At 34.2% G+C, this 20,686-nt stretch overlaps 3 protein-coding genes and 1 long non-coding RNA gene across 5 annotated transcripts in view; 3 read left to right on the top strand and 1 right to left on the bottom strand.

Moving 5' to 3' along the window:
- The first annotated feature begins 644 nt into the window (after positions 1 to 644).
- On the top strand, positions 645 to 1,727 carry LOC120782540. The gene has a single exon (XM_040114871.1). The coding sequence runs from the start codon at positions 645 to 647 to the stop codon at positions 1,725 to 1,727; it is 1,083 nt and encodes a 360-aa protein (XP_039970805.1).
- A 917-nt stretch (positions 1,728 to 2,644) lies between these two features.
- On the bottom strand, positions 2,645 to 13,787 carry LOC120766235. The gene is made up of 3 exons (XR_005704584.1): positions 13,547 to 13,787; positions 3,145 to 3,254; positions 2,645 to 3,077 (listed from the first exon to the last, which is right to left on the bottom strand). It is a non-coding gene; the product is annotated as an uncharacterized LOC120766235 (long non-coding RNA).
- On the top strand, positions 6,061 to 12,894 carry LOC120766234 (protein takeout). The gene is made up of 4 exons (XM_040091612.1): positions 6,061 to 6,193; positions 11,907 to 11,996; positions 12,065 to 12,215; positions 12,282 to 12,894. The coding sequence occupies exons 1-4, from the start codon at positions 6,061 to 6,063 to the stop codon at positions 12,715 to 12,717; spliced, it is 810 nt and encodes a 269-aa protein (XP_039947546.1). The 3' UTR covers positions 12,718 to 12,894.
- A 276-nt stretch (positions 13,788 to 14,063) lies between the features above and the next one.
- Positions 14,064 to 20,686, top strand: part of LOC120782671 (unconventional myosin-XVIIIa) — a 126,856-nt gene continuing 120,233 nt past the window's right edge. For both annotated transcript variants that reach the window (XM_040115053.1, XM_040115054.1), the window contains exon 1: positions 14,064 to 14,201. The gene's annotated coding sequence lies outside the window, so the exon portion shown is untranslated. The remainder of the gene's footprint in view (positions 14,202 to 20,686) is intronic.

The following is a 20,686-nucleotide window of genomic DNA, read 5'->3' as shown; positions in this document are numbered from 1 at the left end:
TAACCCGAGATATATGTAAGTACAGTACAGCTTCGTCCTATTTTGCATTGTTATCCTTAGATATGTATGTCCAAAATTGTAACGAAAGACTTATGATAACCGTTGAACTAAAGAATTTTCATCCAAAGGCAGCATTATTCGGACTTTCGACCATTTGAAAAAATATAATTAGCAATAAAGCTAAATTAAAAATAAAAAACAGACAAAAAGTCTTTATTTTGTTCAAAGAAACTTCTCGCAACTTTATACACTTTTTTCGAAAATGGATCAAGTTTGTTGCTTAAGTCTTTTATATTAAGCGAGAAACAAATATAAAATGTTTACTTACTTATAAGCGCGCCGTCTATGGGTGGACTGTTGTGACAGCTTGCAAGATACATAAAACAGTATGGCAACCACCACAAGAAAAGAGTTGTCAGTTGTTTTGTAAACAAAACCAAGGGTCAGCCAGAGAATGTAAAACATATGGGGTCAGCCATAACAACATAAACAACCACCCTAAAAGCACAACTGCCAAGTGCGAGAAATAAACATAACAACGGATAATGTAACCGGTTTGTCAAAGGTTTATAAAGTGGGTGCAATAACGTTAAATAAGACGCATTATTTATTAAAAATTTTCCGCTCTAAAGTTATTAGAAAAAATGTCAATAAATCGCGCGCAATACGATAGTAAATGTTATTGCAGCAGTGTTGCGTCGACATGTTGCAGCAATACCCATGTAAATTGCATCAAGCGCAAAACAACTGGCAGCGGAAGTATTTTCAGTGTTGCAAGCAAACGCGATAAACATATTTCTAATACAAGAACAGCGGCGAAGAATAAACAAAATACAGATTTTGTTAAAATAAAAAGAAAAACAACTCTGCCCGCCGAGGTCAACAAAAATCGTCGCGGACTCGGTCATACCAATTTGCATAGCACTACTAATTTTAGTCGACGCAATTCCGCCGCAACCACAGTAACATTTTCCACGTCTTGCGCTACGCCAGCCTCGTTTCACAGCTCGAATGCAACCGCGCCCTCGTTCGAAACACCGTCGCCGCCTCCACTGTCCACATCTACAAACACAATTTTAAAGAATTTGCCCGTAAGTATGTCAACGCTGGGCGATAACTTCAGCGCGTTGAGCGTTTCGTCAAAAAGTGACCGCGACAGCGATAGCGGCGACGCGCTGCCGCACGAATACACCGAGCAACGACGCTACTACGAGAGCGCAAAGCAGTTAATGAAGCTGATATCCGCACAGGGTGACAACTATGCCACGCTGAATCTTATCAGCGGCAGCGGTGTTGACGGTATTGCTGCCGCCGCTTGTGTGCGCGACGCGGACGTGAACGCGGAACGCTTGCGCCAATTACAAGAATTTCGTTTACAAAATGCTGAAGACTGTTTTAGTGTACATCGACGGTTAGATTTACATTTGCCGATGCGTAAAAACACATTGACACCCGGTGGAATGGAGCAGCTGGTATGTAAATTACAACAGGAGACTTTATCGTCGATGCAGGGTAAGATGGAGGGCTCAGGCACAAAAGGCATAAAAAGCGCAGTGGTTAAGGAGAGCGCGAAGAAACCACAGCGTACTGTAATTACTCCGTATGCGGCGCGTCAAAGATTATTAAAACTACGCTTGGAAGCAGAGGAGTTGAAACGCACGAAACCTGGTCCTAAGTATCGTCCATTGGAAAAAAGTTGTGCATTGCGTTATCAGGAGACCTACTAATCTACCATTGACGAGAAACTTAGAGTATTAAAAAGTATTAACGCATTTTGGCTTTGGAAATAACTTTTACAATACATTTTTTACAAATTTACAAAAATAAAATCTATACAGAGATTTACATATAAGGTTTAAGATTAAAAAATTAAAGTTTTCAATCATAATTGTAACGCCTATACAATATATACAGACTTATATATGTATGTATATGCCCACTTTTGTACTGAAAAATTACCTAATAGTAAATAGTATGACTACTAATCAAAGTTTTTTAAATTTAGGTTAGGTTGAAAAGTGTGTCTAAGTAAAATCTGTAACTGGTACAGTATTATTGTATTTTGGAAAAATTAAAATAAAATTAACGAATCGATCTTGATGAGAACTTAAAATCCAAACAAAAAATCACATTTGCGGTCCAATTCGGCTATATTCGAAATAAATCAAAGAATGAATAAATTGTTTTAGCTAGTTATTTTCCTTCTCAAACATGAATACATATTGGGTAGTCGAAAAAGTCTTTTCGTATTCTTCAATTTTTCTATATTTTTATTAATAAATAAATAAACAAATATGTATCATTTTGATCGAACACTTTTTGCAATTTTGCAATTTTCCAGTTAGAGACATTATTCTATCAGTGTAAAACTTACATCAGCGTAAACTGAAATTTTGAAATTTCCAAAAGGGAAGCGAGCGAAGCATTGTTGAGCTACATGAACTTCACAAATTTCAATTTTGGCTTGTGCGGCATTCTTCCTTTTTTTTATACAAAAATTTCAAAGTATAGCGAATTTCTTCATCATTTTCACTCTTTTTTGAGCAGCTGTAACTTTTTTTCAACTTCCCCGAATTAATTTTTTTTTGGTTAAATGAAGCTTAAAATTTCACCTTTCGAACACATATGGTATGACACAATGTGATTGGTAGCACTGGAGATATACGACTGTAACGACATCTATTGACAAACTACGAAAAGACTTTTTCGACTATCCACATATTGAGAACTAAAACCAAAAGTCAAAAAACATAAACGTTCCACTCTGTTCAAACCTTAGCTGAAAAATTTTGATTGATATCATTAGAAATCATTTTCTTTTAGCTAGTTATATTTCCCCCAAAAAACAGTATGTGTATATATACTATGTACTCGTATATATGTATATTAATATTTTCAATTAAAAAACATTATGAAAGTAAAAGCAACATATTCAGCTAAATGCAGAAATGCAGCAAAAGTTGTCGCCAAGAATCAAAAACAGTACCAAGGTTAAATGCGAAGGACGCTACGAATGAATCCAGTCGAATAAGGTCAAATGTATTACGGAGAGAGCGAGAATGTGAATGTGGCGCCAACTACGAGTACATTAAACAACAATCACCAGTTGAAAGGTTAATGAACAGTAATTAAATAAGAACATACTTGAAACAGAAGGGCAAACGAGGATGACAATAAATTGGTTGACAGATTACTCGTACTACATGGCTTGGCATGCCGCATGATTGGGAGTTCAACTGGTTGTTTACGGCGATCTGTAATATAATGTGATTAATTGGAATGCGTATGTGAGTATGTACTTACTAACATATAAGAGTATATAGAAATTTATAGGATGTGATCACATGTGTAAATAAAAAACAACAATATGAACAAAATGACTACGATGAAACGTGCTGTGGTATGAATAACCTTTGTATATATGTAGCTGTATGTTTGTATTCTTACATATTTCTTTATGCCTTTAGGGAAGTTGAAGATCACAAAGATGCTGCAGTAAAAGTACCTCTCAGGTGTTTACTTTTTATGACGCACAAAGCACTGATCGGTGAATTTTTGTAAATATTACATACATATTATACATATATATATTTTATACATACATATGTATGCATAAAATGACACTATTCCATGTAAATATAGTATATATATGTACCTATATATGAAGATGCGTTCAAACATATTCGCATTTTTCAAATGCACCTACACTTTTGCTGAAGATCTACAAAGCTGTCTCAAAGTTTTTGTGAGAATTATTTTCAAGACATAATCCGAATATGCGTTGTCGAGAGGTGACTTATATTCATCACATTTATTATCGAGTTGGTTTTCAAATATAGGCTAAAGCTTAGCTGCTTGTATTAGCTCTCGAAATGAGCTATGCTCAAAAGCTATTCTCTAAATTTAGAGCCTAAAATATGCGGTAAGCCAGTGAATGTTTTTGTGAGTGCAATGGGAAAAATACTATAATGTTAGCATTAGCGGTTCACATAGATATCATTATGATCAATTATAATCGATCTGAAAATATAACAGTTACGGTAGCACTGTGAGTTGGTGAAATCAAAAACAGTCGCATATTTCGAATAGCTTTTGTAATGGTTTGTAGTTCATCGAAGGATTATAAGGTACAGTACGCATAAGATCTTCAACTTATGTATGTACATAGATGTTTTATTTAAATTGTTTCGTAATGCAAGCGGTTTAGAGATAGGATTGGCAAATAGACTACATATAGTATGTACCGGGTTTTCCAATAGGGATGATATGATTTCAGCCATTTTTTATGTCTCGGCCATTTTTAAGGGGGTATTCTGGTCTAGGATTTTGAAAAAATCGATTTTTTTTTTGCATATTTTGAAAGTTTAGACTTTTACAAATATGACCTTGGAAGAATTTTTCAAAATTCGACTTATTTTCGGACATACAGCCGATTTTAAGACGTGGCGTCCGTGCTTACTAGAATTGTCTCCTAAACTTTAAAGCGTTTTTCTCGAAACTACTTTTTTTGAGGTGGTTGACATGATATCTCAAGTTCTACTGAACCGATTCCTTTGAAATTTGGTACATATCTTCTTTATACAATGCTCTAACGTGTCTGTGTTGGATTTCCAAAAATTTTGATTTGAAGTATTTTTAAAAAATTCGAAAGGTCGAAAAAAACGCCTAAAAAATTTTTTTTCAAGTCGACGCCATTTTTTTTTTTTTTGAAAATAATCAACCCGATAGCGACATCCTTACTAATGAAAAATCTTCTTGTTCTTTGTGTTTTAGATCTCTACAAGGGTTGAAATCACGTCAACCAGGACGCACCGTTTTTTTTGAAGCCCCCACTCCACCGGCCCGTATCTCGACGAATTTTGGTTTTTTTTCTTGCAATTTTTTTTATATTATTAAAATGTCAATAAAAACCTTTTAGAAAAATGGATAGTAAAAATGTTTTTCTTTTTTTATCTTAGTTTAAAAAATTCCTAAAATTCATGCGTCTAGACCAGAATACCCCCTTAATATGCCATGATCTATAATTTTTTTTCATTGTATCCAGTGATGCTTACAATTTCATCATGGAAGAACAATGTACAAGAGGGGTATAGATCGATGATAACCAACTTTTTATGGCCTCAACATCTGGTTCCAACAAGACGGAGCTATGTGCCACACATTACGTGCAAAAACCGATTTATTGCGAGAAAAGTATGTAGCATTCATTATTTCAAGAAATTGTGACATTGAAAGGCCTTCACGAAGATGTGATTTAGACTACATACTTCTTGTCAGTTCTTTGAAGTCATTGCTTTTTAGGAATAAACCAGACTTTCTTTAAGTTTTAGAAGTCAGTATTGAACGTGCTATTCGTGACATACGCCTTCGTTTAGTGGAAAAAGTACACGAAAATTGGGTTCATCGAACTCGTTCCTGCAAAAGAAGTCGTGGAGGCTACCTAAATAATGTTACATTCAAAACTTATTTGTATAAATTTTACTTCACATTAAACATAAAACATTTGAATTTCCTTAACCGTTAGTGTGTTTCTTTTAAGAAATCATATCACTCTTATATGAAAACCCTGTAGATGACTGCATGCGGTGGACGGCTTAAAAAGTTCACTCTGCAGGCGTTCATATGCACATAAAACTGTTTGTATGTGCCTGAGCATGTGTGAGAGTGCGTAGTGGCAGTATGAAGCTGACGGATGGTGTGTTTGCTTTTGTAGCGGCGACTAGTTAGGTAGTCAGCAAAGCTGAAGCTTACTATAAAAGCCGCGCATGCGTCTAGCATCCCGTTCAATTTGTGTTGATAACTCGCTGTAGACAGAACAGTGGCGTTGATGGCGTGCCTATCCGGCAAATTCAAAAAGAAAATTACGAAATAGCTTTTTAATCACTTGCAAGCGATAAAGTGTTTTAATCGAAATTCAGTTGAAAAAAAATATATTTCAATAATAGTAAAAATTTCCATGCAAGGCAATCGTAAATTAAAACGTAATACGTTCGTGTGATTAACAGAAAAAAATATTAAAAAAAAACCTAAAGAAAAGTGAAATAACTTAATAGTAGTAAAATGTCGGCACGCATGCGCAACAAGTTACATAGTGACTTTGGCTTCAAGTTAACATTGCTACCGTCAGTGTGGCTGTTGCTGTTTGTACAACTCGCAGTACAATTGGCTAATACAGTTGCTGCCAAAGATTTGCGTAAGTTTCTTAGCGTTTTTTCGTTGGTGTTGCATATTTTTCGAACGTCTACAAATGATAAGTTTCGTAATTTACAAGCAGTACACATGCGCCAAAACCATAAAACGAACTGCAGAAGTGGCTAATAGCTATGATTACAGCTAAATTAATAAGTTAAGCGAAAAAATTATGCAAAATACCATATAAAATTGAGTTAAGTAATTTCTGAGAATTTTTTAATAGATTACTGTTAGATGTTCGAATTTAAGTCTTGGTTTTTTAGAGTTTAGTTTAAAAGGGTTTTAAGATGGGTCCATGAGACAAATTACAATTAATGATTAAAATAAAGATCGCCCAATGTTAGCTGTGATCCTTGGTACACTTAGCTTTATACGTCGCCAGTGGAACGTATTTGTTAGTTAGTCACTGAAAGATATAAATCAATATTGAACAAAATAGTTGTTTCTCTACTAAATATATGAATTGAATTTTGCCAAAGATTTCTTCAATGACCTTCAATTAAAGAAAAAAACGAGTCAATTTCGAATTCCACTGCGAACTCGTAACAATTATGGGTGGTCCCTACTTATACGGACTTGATAGTTGGCAATTTATCAAACGATCATTTGGTTTCGCTGTCCACACTAATATTTATTGCATTTTTATTTAGCCTTCTGTTCGAACTCGACACCTCTGAATATTTCATTTCAGTCTATATTTATGTTTTACTTGCGTCTTCGCATGCAAATTGCTTGTAATTTTCGCGAGTGTGAAGACAAAAAACGCAATTGCGAAGCCATTTCAGTACCTTTACTGGATGTGTAATAATTGTTATTCAAATTTGGTATCGAATCTTCGTGCAACTCATTTAGGAAAATTTTGGAAAAAGTGCCTATAAACTGATGTTCCAGATGACCTTGGCATTAAATTGTGCTTACACTTCGCTTATAAAAGGGCAATTAATAAATTTTTAAAATTTAGATCGCTTAATAAAGCGTTAATAATGGAAGTAATTAAGCAAATTGTGCGATTACTCGAGAGCAGAGAGTTTTTGAAATAAATAATTATGTAAAAAATGATGAATTGGTGTAAGGTTCGAAAACAGTTAAAAGTTTAAGAAATAGAAGGCTATGCTACGTAGAAACATTAATGATAAAATCAAGAATCTCTTAAATCGGTAATATAACTTGAAATAAATAATGACAACGGCAAATTAACTATTTACTGAATTTAAGAGTAAAATGTCGATTCCTTAAAGATAACGATTCGTCTGTTGGTTTAATTAATGGTATTGTTAAAATGTGAAGATAATGTATATATATATAATCCTGACTTTGAGCAACAACAATAACTTGACTTTGGGTAGGAAGCTTATAAAAATACCAAAGAATATGCAAGTATTTAGAATATCGTTTAATTTGCGACAAACGAAACTGGTTATATTCGTATAGAATCTATAAGGTTCGTAATTTCTAATTCCCAGTAATTAATTTTTGGAAATATTTTATGGTGATATAACAAGCAAAACCTGATCGCGACGTTATCGAACGTATCCATGAGAGCAATGTACTGAACTTAAAGCCAACTTCAAATATTTTACAACTAGGGGTTTCATATATAGGGTTTGTCCGAAAGTAATAGGACAATTATCGACTTAAAAAAAATTATTGAACCAATTGTTACAATTCTTTAAAAACGTTCAAAGCGATTTCCAAGCATGGAAGGCGTCACGGAAGGCATTTTCGGGAATAGCCTTGAGAGGCGAGGTGCATACTGCTTGGATCTCCTTTCATCAGCCTTTTCAGGCAAGGAAACAAAAACAATCCGGGAGCACATCTGGGCTGTAGGCTGTGGGCTGTTTGTCCTGACTCTCCAGGTGCTCGAAGACAACTGACCAACCGCTTGTTAGTTAGCTAGGAACGCCCTCTACTGAATCCAGTCGATGCGCGCACTCGTTATGACAAGTTGTGAGCCCCCTAACTAATTAATTTGCTCTAACCTGCGCTGATTACATATTTATATAACATAATGTTGGGTCTTCTTTTATTTTTTGCATACATACTATTACTATACTTTGAAAATAGTAATTAGATATAGTGTGCTTCAATATGTGTACTTAAGTATGCAGTTTTTAGCAAATATTTGGTAGATACATATGTACTCAAACCTCTTTTGTCGCCGCCTCAGAGAAAATCGATGAATGCAACCGATGCACAACAACAAAACAACAACCATATTACAACATTATGTCATTTAATGAGCTTTTTCAGTCACTGAACTGGTTGACTGGGCAGTCGAAAAAGAGACATAAACGAACCAACAAGGTTATTCCACTTTTAGACAACATAACAAAAGCAAAGCTAGATAAGAGCCGTACCTACAAATGTCTTATCGGAGTGTATTCACTATGTACTAGAGACCGCCAAAAGGCGAAAGCATACATACTCCTACATATATAAATACATATGTATGTGTATGGGTAATGGTGACTGCCTTCTATCCGACCATTATATTGGATAAGAGCCAACAAAAACATAAACACTAGTTTGGGCATCTCCAACCGGTCGTCGCTCATAAATATTTGTATGTATGTATGTATCTATTATTCATATACGGTCAGCAAGTTCGTCTGTCTGACAACTGAGTCGCTGCCGTCAGTCTACAACGCTGACAGCAGACTTTATTTTCAATGAAGTTGAAGAAGCCGGCTATCTGGCTTGTTGTTATTTTGATTTTGATTTTTTTATGGCTCCACCACCAACAACACGTGTTACTGAAACGAGAGTGGAACGTTGCTAATCAAGCGAGCAGGCCTTCAGCAGAGCGTTAAATGGAACAATTTGCGCGAATTTTTTGTGACTGTGTGTGTGTGTGTATTTGTGTAAAATTACTTCCTGGTGTTGTCCTCAGGTTTTGGTTAATGGCTTCATCCGCCTTAATGTTTACGTTAATTGGTGATGACACAGTTCGCTGAAGTTATATGGCGAGAAATAAGATAAAAGAGATAACAAAGTAAGACCAATCATTAAAATGGTATAAAATAAACGAGTTATTCGTTAGCATATTACCTTAGGTCGTGGCAGGCAATGACTAGTACTTGCTTAATATTGATATGTAAATATATTTAATATATCGATGTAGTTGTAGTTCTTTCAGTGATTGCCTTTCAATCCGATCCAAAGTTACTGAATCGAGCTTAAAAGCAAGATGTGGCTGCCAGAGAATGAGGCTATAGAAATTATTGCTGTAGGAAACAATTATTCCATTGCCTTGGCAAAAAACTCTCTCGTTCTGCGGCAATTCTATTGTAAAACCAATTGTTTAGAAGTACTACACAGGATTTGACCATCATTTGGACTCTGATATGAATGCCGTATCAGTTCATCTCATGTCTACTACTCTTAAAATTTAAAAACTTTGTTGCCTATTTTTGTAAGCCAAAAGAAGAGCACAATTTCTGCGTGATTGAGTTATTAGCAAATGGCTGGGTCGCAGCAGCGAATCTAAAAAATTTCCTCTTACAGTTAGTAGCTTTAGGTTCGCTCAAGACTTTGAAGCTTCTTAATATTTTGTCAAATATTTATGCCACTGAAATTCTTTAAAGTTGCTTGCAAGTGACTTCTAACAAGAAATAATATTTTTTATAAGCTTTTGTTTGTAAAATAGTTTGTGAAATATATTTAAAATATTCGAAATTGAGATGAAAAAAATATTTTCTGGTGTGAAAAAAGAATGATGGCAAAAATTTGTGATTATTTCATTATTATTTAGGAATAATTAAAAATTGTAACCATTTATTAAATATTTTTACGTACAGGCTAAACACACATACACCACAAAAATGTATTAGAAATATGAATTTTTATCAAAAAATATTAATTATTTAAATTTAACGAATACCACTAAGTTTATTACTCCTTCAATTTTTCTTCTACAAATTGTTGCTATAAAAGCTTAATACTGTTGTTTTGTTGTTGCGAACCGTACTTCAACTTGACATTGAACCAAAAGCTGCTAAGCCGTGCATTTTCGACTTTGCGTTCACTGTGTCAAACTAGTTTTAATCTCTGTGTTATTAGCACGCCGCTCTATTTGTTTGAATGCTGCGAATACTCGCTTCATTACAGTTTTGTTGTTGTCATCAGCTTAAAACGCATCTTTTTTGATTACTTATCGGCATTACGTTGTTGTTGTTGTGTTGATTGCGACGGTGTTAATGAACTTTCCGAATTGTTCGCATTTTTTCGTAATCTCATAGAAGCGCATACCATTACTGAGGTTGTGCCGTGAGTTGGGCATTTTTTCATTGGCGCCAAGCATTTAGGAGTATCATGTCTTTTGTAGGCCTTGAGCGGCAACCTGTTTATGTGCTCAAGTTTGACCGAAATTTATTTCCTGTAGTTTGCACTGTTTGAGTGTGTCAAATTGGAAGTAATAAATACAATTTATTGTTGGCAACGGTAGCGTGAGACTACTTCCGTGGCATCTGAGTTCTGTCAGTTACTATGCGTTTATATTTTAAAGTATATCGCGAAGTTTTTATAAAAACAAAAACGTATGAGAAAATCATCAAATATCAAATTAATTTGTTTACCTTCTTGTGAATTCCCAATTATTTTTACCAAGACATATCAATATATTATATTAGATATATTCTACGCATTTTGGTTTATCGGTTAAAGTATAGTAGACGAGTTGATGTGAAGCGATAAATAAATCGACCTTAAAAATATAGAAGCTCACTTCTTTACTTTTCTGAATTAAATGTCTGAATTTATCATTTTAAAATCGATTAATGAATAAAATCGGTGTAGGTCCATACCGATTGCAAATTTCCAGAATATGTATGTGGGAACAATTGAGTGAGACCTCTTAACTCTTGCTATAGGGCTGACTGAACCTACATTTGGATTTCTTAAAGATAAAACTTTAATTTTTCTGTAATGTATAGTTTTGAAAGGATTTAATTTCTACGAAATAGAATAAAAATAATGGCTAAACATGCACTCGTAAATGACACTAAATATCCATACACATGGATAAATATGTAATACATGGTAAATATGTAATTATGATGGAGACAGGTTGGACTTCCTTAATAAATCAATTTTTATAAACCTTAATTTAACGTTGCGCACGATTAGCAATCTTCTCATCGTTGGCATTTCTTACAAAAAATAGGTGTGTACACGTATTTTAAACACGTTCGCGGCATTGTGCTTTTAGCAGATGCTAAAACCATATAAATTCGTATACATTTTTTATACTTATATATATAATATATAGTCCACAAAAAGAATAGCTCATTATTCTTTCTGAGTGTCGCACTTCCGTAGTTTGTATGCAAAGGAGTTGCCGACTTATTTACGTGTACTATTGTACGCGAGCGCGATCAGCTCTTAAAAGCTAAAAAGCAATTGAATAAAGCAAATATGCACAAAGAATTTACATAATTTGTTCTTTAAATCATAATTATAGCAGCAAGCTGGGTTACATACACATATCTTCTTATTTAAACCAATTTGTTGGGTTCAAGGACTATTATTATAAAAGCTTATAGCTTTAGAACTCTTAATTATTCGATACTTTTATAAAAAAGAATTTGAAAAATGTGCTAAGTACGCGTTTACTATGCTTTATTCACACACTTGGATAATAATTTAAATTCTTCTGAAAACTCAAACATTTTCTAAAGTCTTTTATTTTTATTTTCTATTTTTTTATTTTATTTTAGCGTCAACTTTTGACAAGTGCAAACGCGATGCGAACTTTGACAAATGCCTTGTAGATGCTGTGAACAATGCGATCTTGCTGCTCAAGGATGGTAAAATATTATATTTTTCTTTAAATTCAATTTCCTTAAGAAACTATTGATGTTTACACGACTTTCAGGCAACAAGGAGTTCGGCATACCACCACTAGAACCACTCGCTGTTAAATCGCTGGTCATCGACTCCGGCAATGCACCAATTACGCTAAAGCAAACGATGAAAAATTTGCTAGTGCATGACATGATCTCTACCAGCAAAGTACAACGCTATCGGTATGCTTAAATTGCAATTAAAATCAAACACCTTTTCAACTAATTTTTTGTCTTTTACATATAAAGCACTGATCTAAATAATCATCTGATTATTTGCGACAGTAAAACCGATCGTATTGAAATGGTGGGCGATTATGAAATGTCAGGCCGCATACTACTATTACCTATAACGGGTAATGGCAAAGCGAATTTGACATTAATCAACACTCGCATCGAACATCGTCTCATTGGTGAACCCTTCATGCGCGATGGCGTCAAATATATGCGTTTGAAAGAGTATCGTGTCGATTTGAATCCAAAACGTGTTTATATGCAATTTGATAATCTCTTCAATGATCGTTTACTCTCACAAACAATGAATCGTTTTTTGAACGATAATTGGGAGACGGTATTCAATGAGCTAAAAGTTGGCTATGCGGGTAGTTTTGGTAAAATTTTCCGTGATATATCGAATAAGTTATTTGAGGAGATACCTTTCGATTCAATATTCCTGAGTTCTTGAAACCGTGGCGCACTAAAGTAAGAATGCAGCTAAAAAACAATAGCTGGGTATTTTGCTTTAAATATTTAATAAAGCTTCTGCAGATTTTACTATAAGAATGTGAGTGAGAACGTTAAATTGAGTTATTTTTGAATTTATTATGTGTAGTTATTTATAAGTGTATAAATTAAAGAAATATAAAATATATATGTTTGTACCTATATAAATACATATGTATGTAAAATGTTTTATTCATACATTTTTGCAACGGATACAAGATGTTTTATAAAATATTAAAACGTGACTAACAGTTTTGCTTTCTGGTTTTTCTCATAACCTAAAAATTTTTGTTTAAAGGCTGACTGTGCAGATTACGAGGAACGTTGATAAATGGAAAGTTAAGGAATACTTTATATTTTAGTATCAACGGTTAATTGTAATAACGTTAAAATTTCAACCAACATGTTGCTGAAATTTTTTATATTATAACATAGATTATTGCATTTTGCATTTACGTGTGTGTATTTGTGTATGTATGTATATATAGAACTTTGACTGATGTGTATGTAAATTTTATGCATGATCAGATAAAACTATGTATATTTAAGCTTTTTTAGTACTATCATACTTTTGCGCTGCATGTACAGATATACATACATCCGTATGTATACAGGCATATAGAGTTAGAGTAGACTCAGACGCTATCACCAAGCTGATTGGCTATATACTAGTAAGAGGTTATGTTCCGCGAATCTAACAATGTATAATTTGTAATTAAACCAGATGTGGCTCTTTGTATGTAGTTGTCTACTTTTCCTAATTTCAATTTTTTAATCAAAATACCACGTACCTTCGCTCTGTATAAAGACTGAAAGCTGTAAACTGGTCAGTGAAATTCTTCACGATTTTAACTCAGGAAACATTTTTGGAACATTGTATACACTACTTTCTGTTTACACTATTTAAGCATTTTCCATTTGAGGATAATATCAATAATACATTTCACATTTTACACCATATAATATACATTAATTAAATTTTACAAATTTGCTTTTATCACTCACTAGTAAGTCTTATTTAAAAAGAAAGGAATCAAACTACGGTTATTACCGTCTAAAGTATTTCCTTGTGTCAACTTTTCGAATCAGCTGCTCAGAATATAACACTTTACTTTAAATTCACCACTTGAATACAACGCTGGGCGGTGCACACCAAAACAAACCTACCAACACAGCCAAAATCACATATATACACTTTCATGGATCTCCAATTTGCTTTTGTTGCCATTTTCGCACCTTTCGCTCACCAATCGCTGCTGTTAAATGGTTTTTCTGTTTCTTCTTCAGTTAGTTCGTTTCATTTGTGTGTTCGTCTCGTAGACGGAGTTAAATTCGAGTTTTGATCGCTTCGAATTGGTGAAATTTTGTGAAAAACTTGTGTGTAAATGGATATTATTGTGAATTATTAGAAAACAAATCAATAGGAGATTATGCACAAAACGAAATGTAAGTGAAAATGTGTTTAAGGCTGTAATACTAAAAAAGTAAAAAATTGTGCTATTGAAAAATGTAAAGGAGTTTGCATTTATATGTATGAGAAAAAGTGATAAAAAGTGCCAAAAACCTGAAATATTTGCATTTAGCAATAACATAAAACGTCATTCGTGTGCAGTGATACATATTGAAGTTGAAGCAATCAGGAAAAATCGAAATGAAAATCAATTTTCTGTCTACTCAGAGTGCCTGTTTATAGCAATCACTTTAGTTCGAGAGCTCAATATCTAGAAGTAGCCTTAAGTAGAATTTATACATATTTGTGAGTCACTAAATAAGAGTAATGTACTCCTTTACAAAATATTTACATAAAAAAAATCGAAAAATTTGCTGACAGCGCCTTGCGGTAAATTCACCCGCTAAATCGGCTCACCTCTGGTGGGCTTGTACATGTTTGCATGTGTGTTTCTGTTATCGGTATTGTTACGCGCACGCCCGTTCAACATCGACCAGCCTTTGCAAGTCGTTTCTTTGCGGAGTACCTACCAACATTTTCGGCAACGTTAAAGTGTGTAAAAAAGTGTTTATTCCATTCTCGTCCGAAAATACGTAAATATGCTGAAAACTTTATGCAAGGAATGGAACAGATAAAGCAACTAAGAAGTGGGTGGGGGGTGCGTCATTGAGGTCGTTCGACTGCGTCGACGAATGTTTTGTTTGTGCGCGCAAAGCTGCGTCGCTGCAAAAGATAATAAAGACAACAAGCGTCGCAAGTTGTGTTGACAAAAATAAATCTTTAATTCTAGAGCCAATTGAAACAAAAAGTGATATGAGTTATTTATATACTGTCGCTGTCTTATCAGCGAGAAAAGTAACTTTTATCATCCTGTTGATGCAAAAAACCAAAAAAATATCATTCTTGTATGCTGTCAATTTCTACCTTTTTCCTTGTGCCCTCTTCTTCCCTCAGTTTTTTGACATTTGTGATCTTCCGCTCGCTCACATTCTCTACGTGTATGTTTGTATGTACATATAAAACTGTGGTGACAGCAGGAAAGCATGGTGAAAAATATTTTGTGTTTATTTTTCTTCTGTATATTGTTTTTCTTTTCGGGGGTTTTGATAAACAAAAGTATTTTAACACTTATTATTGCACTATTCCAAATTTATAATTTGTATGTATTGGCAATGAATAAATTTTAACTTTTTATTGTTTTTTTATTTCTTGAGTTAGTAGTTGTTTTTTGTGAAAACGTTATAAAAATCTTAGCTTGATTGAATAATGCAATATTATTGTAAAAAACGAATCTCCTTAATCATTTTGCTTTTTACCTCGTTAATGTTACGTTAATATATTTTAGCTGATGTTTAGAAAATCGCGGCTATTTGGCAGAGTGTATGAGTGTTCTAATTTGACATCCACTAGTTAAAGCCTTCTGTGCACTTGACTTTTGACACTAGTTATAATTTGACAGCTTCCGCCAATTATTTAGTATACGCTGAATTTAAACCGCGCTTTTTATATAAATTGTAAATAATTTAGAAATAAACAAATATTTTTGGTCAAAAGTGATAAAAAATGTTAAGTGAAAATAATAATGTTTTATTGATTTTATTACAAAGTTTGTATAACGTACGCATTACCATTGTAACCGTTATGACACCCAATTGCATATGTTCATGAGCATATCCGGGTAAGGACACTCATTTATTTCCTCTATATTATGAAATTATAACAACATTTCGACATTACTTGCAAAAGATGTAACAGAAACAGCGTTTACCCTTAAAGTAGTATCCGATATAGAAGCAAATTGTGTTGCTTCACTATGTAATACCAAGCAGACTTAGTAAAAAAATATATTTCTATGGGTATGAATTAAAAAGGAATGGCATAAGTATGAAAACAAGTATTCTTTTGAATCTACATATGTATGTATATACATATACATATGTATATACGCCAAGTAATGCTAATGTGCTATATGCACATGTACAGCACTATAATAATTTCTTAAGCCAGTACTGGAAATCCTTCAACCGTGAACCAAGCGAGTAAAGCTCGTAAAACCTGTACTAATTTTAGCTATTAGTATCTGCGTTAATTTTACTTTCTAGTTTATGCATATTTTCAATGATTTAAAATGCTCTTTTTAATTACCTCTCTTGGTTTATGCTTCTTTCTATGCTAGAAATAATTATTTTACCTTAATAAAACATATACATATGTGTTATGATTTTTGTAAACTCTTGCAACATGTTGCTACGGAGTACTATTAGAGTTTTGATTACCTAACGGTTGTATGTTTTACATAAAAATAATCGAGATATTCATATGTATGTATATAGGGTTATTTACATATATAAATGATCAGGATGACGGGATGAGTTGAAGTCGGTGTGACTGTCTGTCTGTCCGTCCGTGCAAATTGTAACTTGAGAAAAAACTAAGATATCTTGATGAAACTTGGTACACATGTTCGCAAAGGGTACCTGTGATCAAAATTTTGAACAAAAATGGGTGTCGCCCTGCTCTCTAATAGGTTTAATGTACATATTTCCTAAACAATATAAGCCAAAAAAAAAACCAAATTCACTCAAAAGAAATCATATAAGAAGCCCTAACAGTACTGTCAATGTGAATGAAATTAGTAAGCTTTATAAAAGGCACAATTTTAAATTCAATATGACTCTTTCCCTTTCCAGTACCCAAATCAATAACCTAATATAACGGAATACAATTTTGCATTAATAATTCCTCCAAAGTAAGCCAACTTATGACCAAAAATTGTTCAAATTTAACCCAAACTGCTTAAGTGTTTCGGTACAAAATATGTGGATCCCAGTATTTATAGCTGACTTTATATATCCGTACAATTACAATTGAAATTCAGATAGAATCCTTTCTTGATAATAGTTTCTTTGTGTATCAAAAATGGGTTTAATCGGATCAATACTTCCCTGAGCCCCCATATACATACATATGTACATACATACATATGTATGTACCTAATATAAAGATTTTGGAACTTCCCCGTGATTTTAAAAATAATTTTTATAGAGCTTCTAATTTTTTTTAGCGAGTGTATGCATAACATATACATATGTATATACATATGCTTATATGTAAGTGCTTACTCGAAAGTGCGGGTGAAGGTATGCTCTGAATTTTACGCGTAAGGCTAAATGTAAATGCACTTTCCATGTTACGCTCTATGTCGCCGAAAGGCCAAAACAAGTAGTGAAAATTCCTAAACAAGAGCTTAAGGCAAAAGCTGAGTTGCCGAAGTTGTTGTAGGTACGCGAGGAAAAATTTATTTAAACAATGTGTATACATATATACGTACATATATATAATGTGTATTAGGGTGTTCGTTATTTCCCAATTCGATTTTGTTTTGCAAAGGCCCCATAAAGTTGTAATTTTCGCCCTAAAAAATGAATACAACGCAAACATGCTAATTAGTTTCAATTTAAACCGTGCCTAAAAAATATTTGTCCCCGCATGCATAAATCGGATTTTTAATATTTTGCATTAAACAAGTAAGTGTCATTCAAAAAGTGTTATTCTAGTACAAAAATTTGCGCTCTACAAAGAGGACTTAATGATATTTCCCATAAAACCATTCCTTTAAATGCCATACACAGTTAAATATAAAATTATATAATTTTTTCAGTATAAAGATTTGTTTTCTTTGGAGATAAAAAAAATTATTGGAAAGGTCACTTGTTAAATATATGAGAACAGTAATTGATGTAATGATTTAGAAACAGTTTAAACTGAAATTAAAGAGCTTGTTTACGTCAAATCCATTTTTTGGGACAAAAACTGAAAAAATTGAAAAAAAATCAACTTGCGAAATAATGATCACCCTAATGTATATACACATATGAAAATTAAAAAATCTAAACATAAAATACAAACAAATAATCGCTGATATATAATTTAGCTTTGTGTACGCGTTCCTCCAGTTATATACATACATATGTAGGTAAATAATAAATAAGAAAATATTTATACACTTATTTTAGTTTAATTGTGAATTTTTATGCTGAACGCGCAAATTCCAACGCACGCCAGACGTTTAATTCTGACTTATTTTTATAACTTTTAACCCACAAATGAACGTAAACGTAAACTCACAAATGTCACCAACAACAAAGAAAAGAATGTGTTCCCTCGCTACTCGAGGCTTAAGCTTACCTACATACACATGTATATACATATATACACTCGTTGAAAATTCTTTGTTATTGCTATATTTTTTGTGTCTCTGCACCTTATAGAATTTTTTTTTAATCTTATTTGCTTTGATTACTTTTGGTCTCATTTCTTGTTTGTTATTTATTTATTTTATTTTTATTTTTGTATTTGTGTTTTATTTTTTTAGTAATTTCTCTTTTCTTTTTGCTCGTTTTGGTATTGACACAAATAATTTGTGTTGCTTCTGTTGCTTCGCCTATATATGGAACGTGCGCACATTGTTGTTGTAAATAGTTGTTGGCCGTTAACGCGTTAAGTTTGACTTAAGCTTTAACTTTAGCTTTAGCTGGAGCTCGTTCTTGGTATGTGCTCCAAGCGAGCAGCTCGCATATATGTGCATATGTATGTGCTTGTGGCGCGAAATGGGTTTGTCTGTCGCTATATGCAGTCTTATTTGCTTGCGTGCAGTTGCTATGTGTTCTTGTTTATGGTTTTGTTGTTGCTGGTTTTTCTTATGAGGGTATAGCAATAAACTTCAGATTTCCATCCCGTTCGATTTGCAGTTAGTCCAAGGATTTCGCAGATACCGATTTTAAAGATAGCCTAACTCAAAGGCTCAAACATTGGTTTGCACAACTTCATTATGGATACTGATATAGATTTAACTCCTACTTATTCAAATAGAACTTGCAATAAAACATATGTATGCTCAACATTCATTGAGTCTTCGCACGACCTCTTAGCAAGCTCCGCTTAATTCATTCACTTAGCATACCTTTCCCTATGGTCCGACCCCGTCGTAGCAGTCCGTTCCTCGACCTACCCGATGACAGTTGACAAGACTTAAGTATTCTATACAAAAACAACAACAGCTCAAACTTCGGTAGTTATATCGAAAAATATATGGTGTTCAACTACAACGTCTTCACTCTAAAATCATCAAATTAATTTGTTTATCAGTTGTTTTGTTTTACCTGCAGGAATGATGACGCCGTAACAAAAACATTGAATCCTAGACGAATTCTACTGTTTTTAGCCTCCTCTATTAAAATATAAAACTCTTACCGATCTCTACAAAGCTTTTTATAGATTTCCAGCAATATCGATAAACGGACAGTCGGCGCTGGTGGTTTCTTGATTCTTGTAGGACGTAATCTACTAAGGGGACAGTTCTGATAGCTTCTGATCTTCGAGAAACAATATTCAACTTTACTGCATGATTCCGAGTTTAAAAATTTTTTGTAATTGTAGCGATAGAAAACATTCCTCAAATAATTTTGAGGAATGTTGTCGTATTGACATGGGTCAAAGCTTGGGGGGGAAGGTTGGTGGCGGGGTCTACTGTCGGGAGCTCTCCATAAAATCCAGCTTCAGACTTCCCGACTATTGCAGTGTTTTCCAGGCTGAGGTTGCAGCCATCAAGGTAGCAGCAGATATGCTGCTCAATAGAGTGTCTACCTTCAGAGAGGTGGTTCACTCGGATAGCAGAGCGGCGATACTAACCTTGAACTCATCATGGTCGAAGAGTGTTTGGCGTCACTGTCTCTGGCGGCGAGAACTTTTATTATAAGACTTGTATGGGTGACGGGCCACAGCGGAATCGTAGGTAATTGCAAAGCTGATGAGCTAGCAAGGAAAGACACCCTAGAATCGCTATCGGTAGAATGGGAACGGGTAGGTGCTCCGCCATCCTCTTGTGTTCTACTACTAGATAGCTGGGCCTCGCGGCTGCTCGGCCAGCGATGGGCCAGCATTGGTACCTGCGCGGTCGCAAAAGCCTTTTGGCCAAAGATAGATCGAAGGAGATCTAGTGATATCTTTGCCCTCAGCAAGGCTAGCCTCTCATTAATGATGGGGCTCTTGACGGGCCACTGCCCTGTTGGCATACACGCTGTAAGACTGGGAATCTTACCGGACGCCGCTTGCAGAAGCTGCTTGGAAGAAGATGCAGTAGAAACTAGCCAGCACTTCCTTCTTGACTGCCCTGCTTTTGGGAGATCAAGACTTACGCACTTGTTGGCACATACCTTCAGACATCCCACCGATACGGCGGGCATAGAAATTAAGCGCCTCTGCAAGCTTGTATTGGATACTAAACGGTTTGCCGATCTCTAAGTCCGAACCGGGAGTTCGATTTTCAATGGCTTCACAAAGGACTACTTCTAGTCCATGTGCGATCTCTGATCAGCCATCTTACCTAACCTAACCTATTGACAGTCCTTAGCCAAGTAGAATTATGGGAGCAGTCTTCACATTGGTTTTACATTTTTTGCTAATATTAAAAGTATACATT

The sequence above is a fragment of the Bactrocera tryoni genome, chromosome 1 (assembly GCF_016617805.1).
Source record: "Bactrocera tryoni isolate S06 chromosome 1, CSIRO_BtryS06_freeze2, whole genome shotgun sequence".
Taxonomy (NCBI): Eukaryota; Metazoa; Arthropoda; class Insecta; order Diptera; family Tephritidae; genus Bactrocera; species Bactrocera tryoni.
Note: the sequence above shows the minus strand (reverse complement) of the source record. Positions and strands in the feature narration are given on the sequence as shown.